This window comes from Panthera pardus, unplaced genomic scaffold, assembly GCF_024362965.1.
Source record: "Panthera pardus isolate Hobbes unplaced genomic scaffold, ASM2436296v1 HiC_scaffold_18, whole genome shotgun sequence".
Classification (NCBI taxonomy): domain Eukaryota; kingdom Metazoa; phylum Chordata; class Mammalia; order Carnivora; family Felidae; genus Panthera; species Panthera pardus.
The window spans coordinates 14,347,647-14,364,978 of NW_026526743.1; the positions used below are offsets into that span (position 1 = coordinate 14,347,647).

At 48.5% G+C, this 17,332-nt stretch overlaps 1 protein-coding gene across 1 annotated transcript; it reads left to right on the forward strand.

Annotated features, from left to right (window-relative positions):
* The first annotated feature begins 891 nt into the window (after window positions 1–891).
* BLVRB (biliverdin reductase B) lies at window positions 892–15,720 on the forward strand. The gene is made up of 5 exons (XM_019432054.2): window positions 892–1,071; window positions 10,103–10,267; window positions 10,404–10,493; window positions 11,856–11,984; window positions 15,466–15,720. The coding sequence occupies exons 1-5, from the start codon at window positions 993–995 to the stop codon at window positions 15,621–15,623; spliced, it is 621 nt and encodes a 206-aa protein (XP_019287599.1). The 5' UTR covers window positions 892–992; the 3' UTR covers window positions 15,624–15,720.
* Window positions 15,721–17,332: the final 1,612 nt, after the last annotated feature.

The following is a 17,332-nucleotide window of genomic DNA, read 5'->3' on the forward strand; positions in this document are numbered from 1 at the left end:
CAAAGAGTATCATCTGCTCACGGGTCACGCACAGCTTCACAATCACACAGTATCACACACTTTTTTACACACTCAAACTTGTTACACCTGTCACACATCTTGCAGGGTCATACACTCATACATCATACAGTCCCAAGAGGTCACAAACAGCATCACAACAGTTAACACCCACAACCACACACTCAGATAAGGTCACAGTGACACATCCTTACATGTCACATGTGGTGTCATACACTCCCATAAAACACATCTCACACGTGTCCCACACCACATCCCCCAGCTTCATGGATGCATACAGCATCACAGACTGACACAGTGTCATCCACAGTGGCACCACAAGGTCTCAAAAGAACAGCATCAATGTTTGCCACATGTCTCACACAGTCTCATACTGCAACATAGTGCTACACAGAGGATGGCGCATGGTGTCATCCACAATTTTGCTCTCCCTTGGGGCTACTCAGTCACACATAGTCACATGGGCACGTATACACACAGTGTCCCACCCTCCCTCATTTTCTCCCCTTGCAGCTTCCGAAAGGTCTTGGGGCACAGCGTGGGTCCCAGGTCAGCCTCAGGCCTTAGGAGAGGGGGCGTGAGCTAGGAGCGGTCGGTGGGCGTGGCCCGAGCTCACCCCGCCCCCGACTAGAGCGCAGAGGCGGGGCACCGGGTCCACCCACGTTCCTCCCAGTTGTCCAGATGCGGCCACGCCTCCCAGTCTAAGTGGCAGGCGGAGGGGGCGGTGCTGGACGCCAGGTGGAGGCGAGCAGACTGCTGCCGCTCCCACGGCGTTCTTCCTGGCTAGAGGCGTGGCCTGTTTCGCCCCGCCCCTCGGCCTGAGCCTGGGCCCCAGAGGCAGGCTGAGGCGTGGCCTTCGGTGCCAGCCCCGCCCTGTCCCTCCCGCCGGAGAAGGACGAGAGGGAGGCCCAGCAGCCAGCCAGTTCCCGCGCGTCGTGCAACTCCGTGGCCTCACACCCCCACGAGTCCGCAGAATGAAGGTCAAGAAGATTGCCATCTTCGGTGCCACGGGCAGGACCGGGCTCACCACCCTGGCGCAGGCGGTGGAAGCAGGCATGAGCTGGGGTGGGCGGGGGATGTCACGGGGTGTATATGCCCCTCATTAGGAAGGGGCATCCTGGGACCCGGGCAAGGCTGGTTGGGCCATCCGTGCTTTGATTTGAGACCTAGGGGCAAAGCAGGTGGCGACGGGGACAGAAATGGGGGACGCCGTGAGATCCAATTTTATGAGTCTGAGGACTAGGAATTGGCCCTGGGAGGCAGAGGAATTCCAGTGACAGGTTTAAATACAGTGCTCTTATGAAATGCTGTAGTTGTAGTTGTGGTTGTTAGCACACCCAGCGAGGGCTTACTAAGCCAGGCAACGGCTTGCCTCCCAGCCCCTACCGCTCTTCCCCCTGTTAAATCCTCCCAGCGCTCATGTGCGGGGGGGGTACTCATATCACCTCACTTCACAGATGAGAAAACTAAGGCCCAGAGAGTGACTTGCCCGATATCAGACAGGTGGAAAGTGGTGGTGCTGGGATTTGAACCCGGCCTGTGCTCTTAACTGCCAAAAGTGCACTTGCTCGTGGCCTGGGCATCAAGGCTGGAAGTTTAGAAGGCTGGGTGGCCAGTTGCTGTGAGCACGTTATGGACAGAGGATAATGGAGACGTAGGTGAAGACTTGGGCGCTGGTCCTGGGAAAGTGGGTAAGAGTTGCAAATTCAGTTGCTCCGAGAAAGGGGATAACGTCCTGCGGCCTCCCCTGCCTCCACCATCCAGACTTCACCAACCCCCGGGGGTGCCTGGGACTTCCAGATATAAGGCCCCACCCTCGCTGGCCTCAGTGACGCTGAAGATATTGACTATCTGGGTGCCCCAAAAGGGTGGAGGCTGTCAGGATCCCACTCTCCATTGTCTCCTAGCCCAGCCCTTGGAGGGACTTGGCCTGACAGTTCCTCATCAGGCCCACTGCTCTCTCCCTCTCCAGGAAGACTCGGTGAGGATCTTGATTTGTGGGGAGGGGAGAAGGAAATTTGCTGATAACTATTTCTCGGGGAGGAAGTAAGAGGGAGAAGTTGAAAGGTGCTGAGTCACCCTGAGGATCCAGATTCCCATGTTACTACCTTACCCTTTATCCTGAATTCTGCTGAATTCCACTTGTCCACCCTGCTGGTCACAACTGGGACTGCACCCCAGGGAATTGAGAGCTGAGGCGGAGGGGAGGCCCTGCCATCTCACGGTGGCTCTGACAAGTCTCTTCAGAGCCACATTGAGCCTCTGAGCCTCACCGTCTCCAGCAGGAAAAGAGGAGCCTGATTGAGCTGGCTTTTTATTTACCTCACTGATTCTATAGGCTGGTGCCAGCCTGCCCGCCTTCACATCCCAGCTCTGCCACTCACCACCTACATCGACGGACGCCTTGTTGTCTGTGTACCTAGACAGCTGGAAACTGGGGATACAACTAGTAGCACTTGGGTGCCTGGCTGGCACAGTCAGTAGAGCGTGCAACTCCTGATCTCAGGGTCGTGAGTTCAAACCCCACGCTGGACGTAGAGATTACTTAAAAAAAATTTTTTTTTTATTTTTTTAAATGTTTATTTTTGAAAGAGAGAGAGAGCAGGGGAGGGGCAGAGAGAGAGGGAGACACAGAATCTGAAGCAGGCTCCAGGCTCTGAGCTGTCAGCACAGAGCCTGACTCGGGGCTCAAACCCACGAACCCCAGCCAAAGTCGGATTCCTAAACGACTGAGCCATCCAGGCACCCCCCCCCCCCCAACCAAAAAATTTTCTTAGAAGAAAACTAGTATTGCTTGCTCTGGGGTGCTTGCAATGATTAAATGAGATAATATGTGGAAAAGGCTAAGAACCATGACCAATACATAGTTGGTAATTCAATAAGCCCTCTTTTGGCTGAGTGAACTCATAGCTGTGTGAACTTGGCTCAGTTAACCTAAAATGGCTTCAATTCCCCCATCTTCAAAATGGGCATATAATAATATCTTTTAGGATTGCTGCATTCTGGTGCTTTTCAAACTGTGGGTCATAGTTCCGAAATACATTTAATTGGTTATAAAGGTGTCAGTATATCATAGGTTAAATATTGGTTTTATGAAACTTCTTTCAATTATATATGCATGGAGTTGTATATACTGGGTTAGGCATGGAAATCTGTTTTGGACTGAGGGTTGAGATCAAAAATTTTAAAAGGGGCATGATCTCTGCAACTTACTGTCAAATAGTTAGGAAAAAACTTTATGCACATGTTGTATGTGTGTGCGTGTGTGTGTGTGTGCGTGTGTGTGTGTGTGTTTATATACACACATATATAATTACATATGTTATATATTATACACACAGAAAGATAAAGCAAAAGCAAACATGAGAAATGACGTCTTCCAACTTTCACATACAATAGAATTTCTTTTTTAAAAAGTTTATTTCAAAATAAAAAATTAAGAGAAAAATATAAAGTTAGGGATTTGTAAAAAAAAAAAAAAGTGTGGAAGTACCTTACCAATGCTCTTGTTTTTTCTAAAAGGTAAAGTATGTGAATTCTTTTTTTTTTTTAATGTTTATTTGTTTTTGAGAGAGAGCAAGCATGAGCAGGGGAAGGGCAGAGAGAGGGAGAACAGGGGATCCAAAGCAGGCTCTACACTGACAGCAGAGAACCCCATGTGGGGCTCAAAACCACGAACAGTGAGATCATGACCAGAGCCAAAGTCAGACGCCCAACCGACTGAGCCACCCAGTCACCCCCCAAATCTGTGAATTCTAAAACAATGCTGTTTGATATGGTAGCCACTAGTTATATGTGGCTATTGAAATTTACATTTAAATATGGGTTGTTTAAAAAAATTTTTTTGGAAAAAGGGGCACCTGGGTGGCTCAGTCAGTTAAGCAGCTGACTTTTGATTTTTGGCTCAGGTCATGATCTCACAGTTTGTGAGATTGAGCCTAGGTTGGTCTCTGTGCTGACAGAGCAGAGCCTGCTTGAGATTCTCTGTCTCCCTCTCTCTCTCTGCCCCTCCCCTGCTCATTCTCTCTCTCTCTCTCAAAATAAATAAACATTTTTTTTTTAATTTTTGGAAAAAAAAATACCATTCATCTATGGAAAGAGCTTAGCACAGCACTTGGCATATAAGAGGTTCTCAATAAATGTCATTAATCAGCAATAATATAACACTAATGGGCACCCTTGTACTGAGCATGTGTCAGAGCTCTCACTCTCCAGGAGAACATTTTTCTCCCTCAGAATGCTCACAATTTACTAGGGTCCGTTGTAACCATTGGTAGTTAACTGATGCCCACGCTGGCACCCTGAAAGTTCCCACTGCTCCCTGATGTGTGTGAGGACAGCCATTCCCTTCTGAAAGGTGGTCACGCAGGATGGGGACACTGGGAATTCTCATTTTCACTTTAGAGAGGAGACTGGGGTCCAGCCAGGGAACGTGTTTCCTGTGGTTCCTCAGCCACTTACTGGTAGAGCTGGAGTTTGAACCCAGGTCCATGGGGCAGTAAAGCCTGTGCTTTTGTGTTTATATTGTGTGTATATCCACCCCTGTGCTTTTGTGTTTATAAAACATCAGGGAGATGGTGACGAATATGACAACGTCCCTGGAACTGCAGGGCCATTATTTACTCTAGGGCAGCATAAGTAAGACAGTGACAGAGGAAACAGAAGCAGCTGGGGGCTTGGGGAAAGGATCAAGGGTGCTTCTGGCTGAGGGAACAGCATGTGCAAAGGCCAGGAGGCAGGAAACCATGATGCATTTGAAGAACTTAAAAAAATACAGTGAGTTAAGAGGGTAGTGGCTTCAGCACAGGCTGGAGAGGGGAGGCCAGACCCCGAGGGACTGGAAGGCTGTCATGAGGAGCACAGACTTTATGTCCAGGCACTGAGGGGATCATGGGAGGGATATGAGCTGGAGGGCACTCCAGTACAACTGTGGAAAGCTCTGTCTGACTGCCATGTGGAGTATGGATGGGAGGGGGTGAGACAGGGGCCGGGAGCCCAGGGAGGACTAAACCAGGACAGGAAATAACCTTGTGAGATGATTAAAAAGTATAGGAACAGCCAGCCCCACATACCGCCCCTTTCTGTGCCAGGCACCCCCCTCAACTTTTCATTTGTTTGTTTCAGTTCTATGCTTTTTAAAACACCTTTATTAAGATTTAATTCACATGCCATATAATTCACCCACTCAAAGTATACAACTTAGTGCTTCTGGCCTATTCACAGAACGTGCAAACACCATCGCAATTAATTTGGAACATTTTCATCACCCCAAAAAGAAATCCCTAGGAGTCACCCCCTCCGTTTTCCTTCTTAACCCCTCCCCCAGCTGTCTACAACCGCTCATCTCCTTTCTCCTTGTACCTATTTGCCTGTTCCAGACATTTCATGTAAATGGAATCGTACATCACATTGTTCTTTGTCACTGGCTTCCACCGGCTTCTTTCACTTAGCAAAAAACATTGTTTCAAGGGGTGTCCGTGTTGGAGCACGTATCAGTCTGTCATTTTCTTTTTTTATTGCCCAGTACTATTATGTACATTGGATGGGTAGACCGGGTTTCATTTTCATTTTATCCATGCAGTCCATGGAGGACGTCTGGGTTGTTTCCATTTGGGGCTATTATGAATAATGCCTCCATGGAATCATGTGCAAGTTTTTGTATGAACATGTGTCTTCATTTCCCTTGGACATATACCTAGGAGTGGAAAGGCTGAGTCATATGCTAACTTCATGTTTATCCTTTTGAGGAACTAACTACCAGGCTGTTTTCCAAAGCAGCTAGCTGGATCATTCAGCACACCCATCAGTAGCGTATGAGACTTTCAGCTTCTCCACATGTGTACCAGCATTTAATGTCTTTTTTATCATAGCCATTCTAGTGGGTGTGACGTTGTATCTCTTTGTGGTTTTGATTTGCATTTCCCCGATGACTGATGATGCTGAGGATCTTTTCATGCATTTATGGGCCACGTGTGTATCTTCCTTGGAGAAGTCTCTGTTCATATGTTTTGCCCAATTTTTAATTGGGTTTTATCTTTTTATTATCGAGTTGTAGGAGTCCTTTATGTATTCTAAATACAAGCCCTTTATCAGATGTATGATTTGCAAAAGTTTCCTCCCATTCTATTGATTCTCTTTTCACTTTCTTTTTTTTTTTTTTTATGTTTATTTTTGAGAGAGAGAGAGAGAGAGAGAGAGAGAGAGAGAGAAAGACACAGAACCTGAAGCAGGCTCCAGGCTTTTGTTGCTTGTGTTTTCGATATCATGGCTAAGAAACTGTTGCCTAATCCAAAGTCACAAAGATGTGTACCTGTCTTTTCCTAAGATTGTTTATTTATTTGTTTTTAATTTTTTAATGTTTATTTATTATTGAGAGACAGAGAGAGACAGAGCATGAGCATGGGAGGGGCAGAGAGAGGGGGAGACATAGAATCTGAAGCAGGCTCCAGGCTCCGAGCTGTCAGCACAGAGCCCGACGTGGGGTTCTAACTCACAAATCATGAGACCATGACCTGAGCCGAAGTCGGATGCCCAACCAACTGAGCCACCCACGTGCCCCTCTAAGATTTTTTAAATAGTTTCAGCTCTAACATTTAGGTCTTTGATCATTTTGAGTTAGTTTTCATATACAATGTGAGGTAGGGATCTGACTTCATTATTTCACATGTGGATGTCCAGTTATCCCAGTACCATTTGTTGAAAAGACTATTCTTTCCCCACAGAATTGTCTGGGCATCACTGTCAAAAATCAACTGACTACATTAAACCTTTAGATGTATTATTTAAACCTACATTAACCCTGTGAGGTAGAGACCATTATCAGTGTCGCCTTATAGATGAAGGCCCTAAGGCCAAGAGAGATTATGTGACTGGCCCATTATCACACAGCTAGCGTGGCTGCAATTCAAACCCAGGGTTACTTTGAGCATTAAATGAGTAAAATATATGTCAAACACATATAGTGAGTATTGCATACATTTTATTTATTATTTTCTTAAGAAAAATTTTTTAATATTTATTTATTTTTGAGAGAGAGACAGAGCACAAGCGGGGGAGGGACAGAGAGAGAGGGAGACACAGAATCCGAAGCAGGTTCCAGGCTCTGTGATGTCAGCACAGAGCCTGACTCAGGGCTCGAACTCACCAGCCGTGAGATCATGACCTGAGCTGAAGTCGGACGCCTAACGGACTGAGCCACCCCCCAGGCACACTGTTTATCATTATTTTCATCATCATTGCCCCAGAGTGTTCAAATCTCCCATCACTTGTTTCTGAAATACATGACAGCTGTCAAGAGAAATGGAACAATTTTGCTTGTTGTTTTTCCTTTTCTTTTATCATTTTCTGGATAATGAACTAACCCTCTGGTAGCTGTTGGTGATGACTAATGAGGTTTCTTTGTTAGTATCATTCTGAACTCACAGATTTTTAAATATTTGATGTGTTTAAATTTTTTGTCAATTTTTTTTTTATTTACCAACTTAACCATTTTTTAAATTTTATTTATTTATTTTTGAGAGAGAGAGAGAGCATGAGTGAGCAAGGGGCAGAGAATCCCACGAAGGCTCCCCACTGTCAGCGTGGAGCCCAAGTAGGGCACAAACTCACCTGATGCAGGCCTCGAGCTCACCAACTGTGAGATCATGAACTGAGCCGAAGCTGGATGCTTAACTGACTGAGCCACCCAGGCATCCCTCTTTGTCAGTATTCTTTTGGACAAATCATATTGTCCCTGATTTTTCCAATGAGAACGCCTTCAAGTGGCTTCTGTGTCCTTTCAGGGGCGGCTCGGTGGCTCAGTTGGTTAAGCGTCCGACTTCAGCTCAGTTCGTGATCTTGTGGTTCGTGAGTTCGAGCCCCATGTCAGGCTCTGTGCTCACAGCTCAGAGCTTGGAGCCTACTTTGGATTTTTTGTCTCCCTTTCTCTCTGCCCTTCCCCTGCTCGCACTCTGCCTCTCTCTCTCCCTCAAAATAAATAAACTTAAAAATAAATTTATAAAAGTGGCTTCTGTGTCCTTTCAATATAGCCTCATCATTCTTTAAGCATTGCCTTACCAGCACTACAAGACATTCCAGCCTCATCTTGTCCTTTCTCTAAGGAGCTCTGGTTCGTTTATCACAAGAATGATGTTTAGAAGCTGTCTTAGTCAGCTCGGGTTGCTATGACAAAATACCATAGACTGGTGGTGTACAATAGGTATTTATTTCTCATAGTTCCGGTGGCTCCAAAGTCCAAGATAAGGTATTAATAGACTTGGCTTCCGGTGAGGGCCCTCTTCCTGGGTTGCAGACAGCTGCCTTCTTGCTGGATCCTCACATAGTGGCCAGAGAGCTCTGGTCTCTCTTCCTCTTATAAAGACACAAATCCCATCATGGGGTCCCCACCCTCATGAGCTCATCAAAACCTAATTACCTCCCAAAGGCTCCATCTCCAAATACCATCACATTGGAGGCTAGAGCTTTGGCATATGAATTTAGGGGGGTAGGGCACAAACATTTAGTCCATAACAGAGACCACAATTAATAATTTTTTAAATATCATCATTTCCATACGCCCAAACATTAACATCCTTTGCCATTGTTTAGAACAAAGGAAGAAATATGTTGGCTGTGAACTTATTTTATTTATTTAAAAAAAATTTTTTTAATGTTTATTGATTTTTTGAGAGAGAGAGAGAGAGAGAGACAGAGTGTGAGCGGGGGAGGTACAGAGAGAGAGGGAGACACAGAATCCAAAGCAGGCTCCAGGCTCTGAGCTGTCAGCACAGAGCCCGACGCGGGCTCAAACTCACAAACCGCGAGATCATGACCTGAGCCGAAGTCGGACGCTTAACCGACTGAACCACCCAGACACCCCTATTTTATTAAAAAAAAAAAAAAAAAATTAATGCTTATTTTTGAGAGAGAGACAGTGTGAGCAGGGGAGGGGCAGAGAGAGAGGAAGACACAAAATCTGAAGCAGGCTCCAGGCTCGCATTGTCAGCACAGAGCCTGACTCGGGGCTTGAATCCACAAACTGTGAGATCACGACCTGAGCTGAAGTTGGACGCTTAACCGACTGAGCCACTGTTGGTTGTGAACTTTAAAATAGGTGTGTATGTGTTGAGATACAGTTACTCAAAATTCTTTGGGACTCGACATACCAAGACGATGTTCAAAATCTTGAATGACTACTTAGGGCCCTGACCTTCAGAAGTAAGCCTGGGGACCAATCCCAGCATTGGGCAACCTTTGGGGAACTCATGTTTTCCTCTGTACCTCATTTTCCTCCATGGATGGGGGGCATAGACCGGTGTGATGCCAGGCTTTAACCCTTTAGTTGCTGGAGGGTGGAGAAGTCTGGGCAGTTCTGGGGGAGGCCCTTGGAGGCATCAGGGCAGGTTATTTATAAACAGGCATGAAGGTATTGTCCTATTTTAACAACCAGCTAAATGTCAACTGTGAGTATGCCAGCAAAAATATTTGAAGACTGGGGTGCCTGCGTGGCTCAGCGGGTTGAGCGTCTGACTTTAGCTCAGGTCGTGATATCATGGTTCTGAACGTGAGTTCAAACCCTGCATCGGGCTCTCTGCTGTCAGCACTGAGCACTGCTTTGGATCCTCTGTCCTCCTCTCTCTCTCTGCCTCTCCCCAACTTGCTCTCTGTCTCTCTCTCTCTCAAAAATAAATAAACCTTTGGGGTGCCTAGGTGGCTCAGTCAGTTAAGTGCTGATTTTGGCCCAGGTCATGGCCTCATGGTTCGTGGGTTCAAGCCCCATGTCGGGCTCTGTGCTGACAGCTCAAAGCCTGGAGCCTCCTTTGGATTCTGTGTCTCCCTCTCTCTCTACCCCTCCCCCACTCACGCTCTGTCTTTTTCTCTCTCTCTCTCTCTCTCAAAAAATGAATAAACGTTAAAAATTTTTTAATTAAAAATAAATATAAATAAATAAGCCTTTAAAAAATGTGTGAAGACCACTTCCCCATAACAAGGGACCTGGGGGATGGATTTGGGGGTTCGTGGCACCCTCTGGGACCCAGCCCGTGGAGCCTGGGAGTGGCAGCCCACAAGCCTACTGACCTGCTTCTCTGCCCTTCTTTGCCCACAGGTTATGAGGTGACAGTGCTGGTGCGGGATGCCTCCAGGCTGCCCCCAGAGGGGCCCCAGCCAGCCCACGTGGTAGTGGGTGACGTTCTGCATGCGGCCGATGTAGACAAGACCGTGGCTGGGCAGGATGCCATCATCGTGCTGCTGGGCACCCGCAATGATCTCAGTACTGAGCCCCCTCTCTGCCCACGGCCCACCCCTGCACCTCGGCCCCCAGCGCCACCCCCGCCCCCGGCCCCACCCCTGCCACCCCCACCACCACCGCCACCTGCTAGTGACAGCCACTCTCTGTCCTCTCTAAGGTCCTACTACAGTTATGTCCGAGGGCGCCCGGAACATTGTGGCGGCCATGAAGGCCCATGGTGTGAACAAGGTCGTGGCCTGCACCTCGGGTGGGTGGTGGGATCATAGGGATGGGGCTGAAGGGTGGGGGGGTAGGTACTGGACAGGCAGCCAAGGAGCTTTGGAGCCATCCAAATGCAAGGAGCCAATGCAAGTTGCCACTGGAGCCATCCCAAGTTACTGTGCACTTATTGAGCACCAACTGTGTGCACGAACCTTGCCGGGTGATGCTGGGGACTCAGTGGTGACCAATACAGCCCTGGGCCCTGTACTCATGGGTCTCACGGATGGGAGGGAAGTGGTAAACAGACCCATCATCACACACAGTGGGACAGGCCAGAGTAGCCAGGGCCGAGATGAAGGGGCACAGGCAGAGGGTCAGGGCGAGAACAGGAGAGGCCTAGAGGACTACGGAAGCCCAGAGGAGGCACCTGACCCAGCCAGCCCGAGAGAGGGGCAGGGAGAGCCTCCTATAGGAAATGACAGAGCCGTGATCCACACACCAGGTCTCTACCTTCACAGAGCTCCCAATTTATGAGGAGAAGGTCATGACACAAATGGTTGCCTTGCACAATCCAAAAGACAGGGTACAGGGTGCATAACAGGCGCAGTGAATGCTAACAGCATTCACTGAGCACCTCCTGTGTGCTAAGCACCATATGAGTACCTTAGGGATGAGTGCCACTTAGTCATCACAAAATTCTGAGTATTTATACTCCTACCGGCACATAGTAGGTACTCAGTTAATAGTAGCTGTTTTTATGCCTCCCTTGTATGGAAGGGAGTGGAGGCACGGGGAGGCCCACCGGCTGCCCCGCAGTCACACAGCTTGGGGCTGGCAGACCAGGCTGTGAAACCAGGCTGGCGGTCTCCACGGTCTCCGTGCCTTGCCTCTGTGCTTCATCCTCCCCAGGAAGGAAGAGACCCGAGGGAGGGCAGAGGGATCCGCAGTTGCGAAGGCTCAGAGGCAGGAGCGTGGCGCGGGCAGAGTGAGTGAAAGGGAGAGTGTTGGGTGCTCAGGTCAGGGGGCTAATGGTGCCAGGTCTGGTGGGGCCTTGTGGGCTCTGACGGGGACTCTGCTTTTACCCCGAATGAGGCTGAGCCACAGATGAACTCTGACCCTCTGGGGGTGCACAGGCCCTGTCTGGCTGCTTGCAGGGGGCAGGTTGTGGGGGCAGGGGTAGGCAGACCAGGGAGGAGGCTGCTGTCATGACCCAGACAGGAGGTAAGTGGACAGGAAGAGGTAGGGAGAGAGGAGGTCAGCCCTTACGTGGCTGAGAGACAGGAAGCCGGGACAACTGGAAGGCAGTGGGGAGCCCCTGCAGGGTTTTGTCCTGGCATATGACCAGCGGGCTGTGGGCCTGGCCAGGCTGTCCTCAAGCCCTGGCTTACCCTGCTTTGTGTCTTCCCAGCCTTCCTGCTATGGGACCCGACCAAGGTGCCCCTGCGACTGCAGGATGTGACCGATGACCACATCCGGATGCACAAGGTGCTGCAGGAGTCAGGCCTGAAGTACGTGGCCGTGATGCCGCCACACATAGGTGAGTGGGGCTGGGACCTGGGGGCAGGGTTGCCACCAGCCACTCCCCTCCCATCAGATGGTGAGATCTGCCAGGCCTTCCCTGGCCAGTGTAAAATTGCAAACCCTCCCCCTGCACTTTCTATCCTCTTTCCTGCTTGATTTTATCTCCTTTCTGATACCCTTTTCCATTACCTCTGTTTGACCAACCACCTCAAATTTAGAAATGTAAAACAACCCTTATTTAGTATTTTTTTTTTTAAGTTTATTTATTTTTGAGAGAGACAGAGCACAAGCAGGGGAGGGGCAGACAGAGAGGGAGACACAGAATCCGAGGCAGGCTCCAGGCTCTGAGCTGTCAGCACAGAGCCCGACGCGGGGCTCGAACTCATGAGCTGTGAAATCAAAACCTGAGCTGAAGTCGGAAGTTTAACCTACTGAGCCACCCAAGTGCCCCAGCCCTTCTTTAGTATTATTATTAGAAGTGAGTTACTGGGGCTAGCCCATATTCAAGGGAGGGGGATTTACCTTTTACCACACATATCGTTCCTTTCTTTATCTTAAAAAAATTTTTTTTAACGTTTATTTATTTTAGAGGGGGGAGAGGGGCAGAGAGAGAGAGAATTTGAAGCCGGCTCTGCGCTGACAGAGAGCCAGATATAGGGCTCGAACCCACCAACCATGATGACCTGAGCTGAAGTTGAACGCTTAACCAACTAAACCGTCCAGGCACCCCCCTCTCTCTCTTTCTTTTTTAATGTTTATTTATCTTTGAGAGAGAGAGCACGCACGCATGAGCAGGGGAGGGGTACAGAGAAAGGGGAACAGAGAATCTGAAGCGTGCTCTGCGCTGACAGCAGAGAGCCCAATGCGAACCATGAGATCATGATCTGAGCTGAAGTCAGACGCTTAACCGACTAAGCCACCCAGGCACCCCTCCATTCTTTATCTTATTTAGCGTGTGTCTTTGTCTGTAGAATGCCAACTCTTTGAAGGCACAGATTTTGTCTTGTTTTGATCACAGCTGTGTTCCTAGTGCCCAGAACAGGGCTTGGCATAAAGTAGATGTTCAGTAAATATCTGTCTGGTGAACCACATTTCAGGGTGCCGTTGTGGAAAGAATCAGTAAACCACACCTACACCCTGTTTTCTTCTCCCAGGGCTGGAATCCACCTTGGGAGAGACACAGGGAGGAATGAATGAATTCATTCATTCATTCAACAAATGTCTCTTGCATATGGAGTATGTACCCTTCCAGGCACTGGTGACACAGTCTGCTCTCATGAGGTTTGCATTTCTAGCAGGGGAGACAGGAAACTCGATATTACTGTTAGGTATGCTGTGGTGACTGAAGAAAGTATAAAGCACAGAGAAGGGAGACATGAGGAGGTGTTTATGGAGCACTGACTCTCTAAAGAGATGGCTTCGTGCAGCGAGGGAGAGGCCGGTGAGTGTCCAGGGCAAAGGAGGATTGGGGTGAGGGATCGGGAACACCAAGGCCCAAAGGCTGGGCACTTGTATCTGCCTCACATTTGCCTGTTTCACTGCAAGAGCAGCTCTGCTTTGCCCTCTGGCTCCTGGGATCCCTGACAAGAGAAGGTCTGTGCGCCTTCTAGAGGTTCAAATAAGGCTCAGTGCTTAGGTTCCGTTCAGGGCCCTGTGGGGACCAGAATCCTAAGCTTTGAATCGGCGGGGGGCTGCATGATGGAGAAACTGGGTGGAAATCCCAGCCCCAGCACTGTGTGGACTTCAGGCCCGGGGCTTCTGTGCCTCAGTTTTCTCCTCTCTGAACAGGGCTCATAATTTTACTTCCTGACCTCTGGGGTTTGAAGTGAAACCCAGAGACATCATGCCTAAACGTTATTTAACACAGAATACCTTTTTTTAGGTAGGGTTTGGTGGTTTTTTTTTTTTGTAGTATGTGTGTAAAAACTTCGAAACCTCCAGAAAAGTTGAAGACATTAAGATTTATGAAGACCCCTAAACCCTTCATCTAGATTCAATTAACATTCTGTCGCTTGCTTTACCTTTTGTGCATGCACCTAATGTGTATATGTGAATACATGTGTAGTATATATTTTTTATAGTATTTGTGCATATATATAATATACATATATTTAAAAAAAATTTTTTGGCGAAAATGAACCATTTGAGAATAAGTTGCAAACATCATCACATTTCACTCCTAGAACTTTGATAGGCATCCCCCCAAAAGAGGTATCTTTGGGAATGGTCCACAGTACCATTGTTGCATGAAGGGAATGGACATTAACTCTACCATATCCTTTAGGGTCCATTCCATATTTAAAATTTTCCAATTGTTAAAAAATATTAGGGAGCCTGGCTGGCTCAGTCAGAAGAGCTGTGACCCTTGATCTTGGGGTCGTGGGTTTGAGCCCCATGTTGGGTGTAGAGGTTACTTGAAAATAAAATTTTTAGGGGTGCCTGAGTGACTCAGTTGGTTAAGCATCTGATGCTTGGTTGGTTCCCCATGGTCTCACGATTCATGGGATTGAGCCCCATGTCAGGCTCTGGGCTGACAGCAAAGAGCCTGGTTGGGATTCCCCTCTCCCTCTCCCTCTGTCTCTCTCTGTCTCTCTCTCTCTCTCTCTCTCTCTCTATATATATATATGGTTCATGAGTTCGAGCCCCACATCAAGCTGTGTGCTATCAGCGCAGAGCCCGCTTCGGATCCTGTCTCCCTCTGTCTCTGCTCCTCCCCCACTTGCTCTCTCTCTCTCTCTCAAAAATAAATACGCATTAAAAAAATTAAAAATATGTCTCATAAAATTGACTCAGCCAGGTCTCTTTCTAAATATCCCATCTTCTGGATTTCTCTGCTTGTTTTCTCCCAGACTCAGATGAAACATTGTTGGCAGGAATGCCACTTGGGTGAGGGTGTGTGTTTCTTACTGCACATGATTCTAGGCTGTCCCTGCACTGGTAGCTGCATTCAACCCCTAAGTGAAGTTGGTCACTGTCATAATGCAGCCAACAGATGCCCTCCTAACAACCAAGTTATGCCTCCAAACGGAAGGACCCAGAGCAAATCTAGCTTTTGCTGCTCGGAAGTCACCCTTTGCAACCCTGGGAAGTAACTTCAAAGTAATCTCCCAGATTCAGTTTGCCCATCTGTAAAATAAGAGTTAATAATAGCCCCTAGCCTATTCTCTGCTTTTTCTCCATGTAACACATTGTCTATTTTACTTTCTTATCTGTTGCCTTTTCCTAGGGAATGATTGCATGCAAAGGGCAAGGGTTCTTGTCCGGTTTTTGCCTTGCTAGGTGCCCAGCACCTGACACACAGTAGGCCATCGATAAGGATTTATTGAATGAATGAAGTTAGGGGTAAAGATTAGCGTCCTGCTCGTGGGAAGGGTTTCATACATGGTTGACTCCTATACCCTCTGAGCTGGGCACACTGTAAGGCCCTGGAATGATCACGTGTTGTAGGAAGGGGAAGGGGCATCTGCTTCACCCATTCCTGTGTCTTTACCTTGCAGGAGACCAGCCACTGACTGGGGCCTACTCAGTGACCCTGGATGGACGAGGCCCCTCAAGGGTCATCTCCAAACACGACCTGGGCCACTTCATGCTGAGCTGTCTCACTACTGATAAATACGACGGGCACAGTACCTACCCCTCCCACCAGTACGACTAGGGATCTGACCGCATCCAGGAGGACAGTGTTCTGAGAAATGGAGAACAGAGGAAAGGAGCAATAAATCTTGAGCCCAGAGCTTCACGTTATTCTAGAAGACCCGACTCCGACTCTTCCTCTGTCTGGCTTTGTCTGGCTGATTCGGTGTCTCTATCTGCCTCTGTGTAAGATTTTCCTTCATTTCTTCATCTGGCCCTGTGCTGGAGACCAGGTGAGGACTATGAGGACCCAGGGGGTGACCCTCCCTTCACAGATCTCACAGTCCAGTGAGGAAGACACCCTTGCCCATGGAAGACACCCTTGCCCATGACAGTGACCACCCAGAGTGGCCAGGGCTCTGAAAGAGGAAGTCCAGAGGGCTTAGGAAACTACCTAAGCCAGCTCCAGGAGCAAACAAGTTAATAATACTTGGCTCGGAGGGGAGGAGTGGTCAGCCCCAAGAGGCTGTTACATGGAAGCTAAATTGTGCAGAATCATTGTAAAAAGCTTGAGCTTCATTCTGAGGTTCTGTGCTAGGAGGGGAGCAGGAGAGAGGTGGAGGGGGGCACAGTCAAGTTTATGTTGTATAAAGCTGCCCTTGACTGCTGTGTAAATGTGGATCGGAGGCGTGCAAGAGTGGAGGCTAGAGCCCCAGGGCACCAAGACAGAGGCCTTGACGGAGGCAAGAGAGTGGAGGTGAGTGGAGTTGGACAGTCCATGATGGAGGGGAGAGAGGCATCCAGGCTTCATGGGATTGGAACCTAGAGATGGAGTTACAGTGAGGCCACTCTGAGATGGGGCCTCTGGAAGAGGGGCAGGATTGGGGGGGTGGGGGGAGAATGACCCCTTCTTAATCATGTCCCTCTTTGGAATCTACTGTCCCCTGCCCATGTTGCCCAGAGACACCTTTTGCAGGTTTGAGTGAGCCACTCCTCTGTCCCCACTTCACAGTCTCCCCCACCTACCCACCCAACACCTTCCCCTCCAAAAAAAAAAAAAAAAAAAAAAAAAATCCATTCCAATCATATATTGCTTCTGCAAGCAGCAGGATGACTGGTTGATAAATTCCAACCCGTGAGAACTGGTCTGAGGAGGCTTAAACCTCCCTTCCCAGGGGTAGCCTAGAAAAAACTCCCTCTCCCTCCTCTTGGTGAAACTTTTGGGTAGGGCAGTACTGGTCCAGGCTTTCAGGGCACTAGCTCGGGTTTTTTGTTTTTGTTTTTTTTCTGCCCTCTTTCTCCTTCTGTCACATTGGGCATATTTAAAGAACTTTCACTGGATGCCTGCTTTGTGTCCATGTGCTGGGTGATGCTACGGACCAAGCCCTGGGTGACAGAGATAACCTCAGTGCCTGCCCTCAGGGCCAAGAATGGGAGACACGGGCAGAGGGGTCAGGGTCAGGATGGGGGGAAGCCCAGGACACCATAGGAGCCCAGAATGGGTCCTAACCCACTCAAGCATCAAGGGAGGGCTTCTGAGAGAAGGAAATCTTTGAGATGAGACCTGGTGAGAAACAGTCTGGGAACGGAAGGTGTACTTTCAGGATGGGGAAACAAATTTAAAGATCCAGAGGCCCTTTATTGTCATTTTTGAGTACTCGCTATGTACCTAAAGCATTGGGGTTAAGGCAGGGAAGAAAACAGACAAAATCTGTGTTTATGGTGGTGGCGGGCACTCGAAGTCATTTTAGAAAAACTGAGAGTCAATCTGTGGTCGATCACAGGGAGCAA

Excerpts from the sequence above, each read along its gene's own strand:
- BLVRB (XM_019432054.2), top strand. The coding sequence starts at position 993 with ATGAAGGTCAAGAAGATTGCCATCTTCGGTGCCACGGGCAGGACCGGG. Across the intron at positions 10,494-11,855 it reads GGTCGTGGCCTGCACCTCGG|CCTTCCTGCTATGGGACCCG; the intron begins GTGGGTGGTGGG and ends GTGTCTTCCCAG. Across the intron at positions 11,985-15,465 it reads CGTGATGCCGCCACACATAG|GAGACCAGCCACTGACTGGG; the intron begins GTGAGTGGGGCT and ends TTTACCTTGCAG.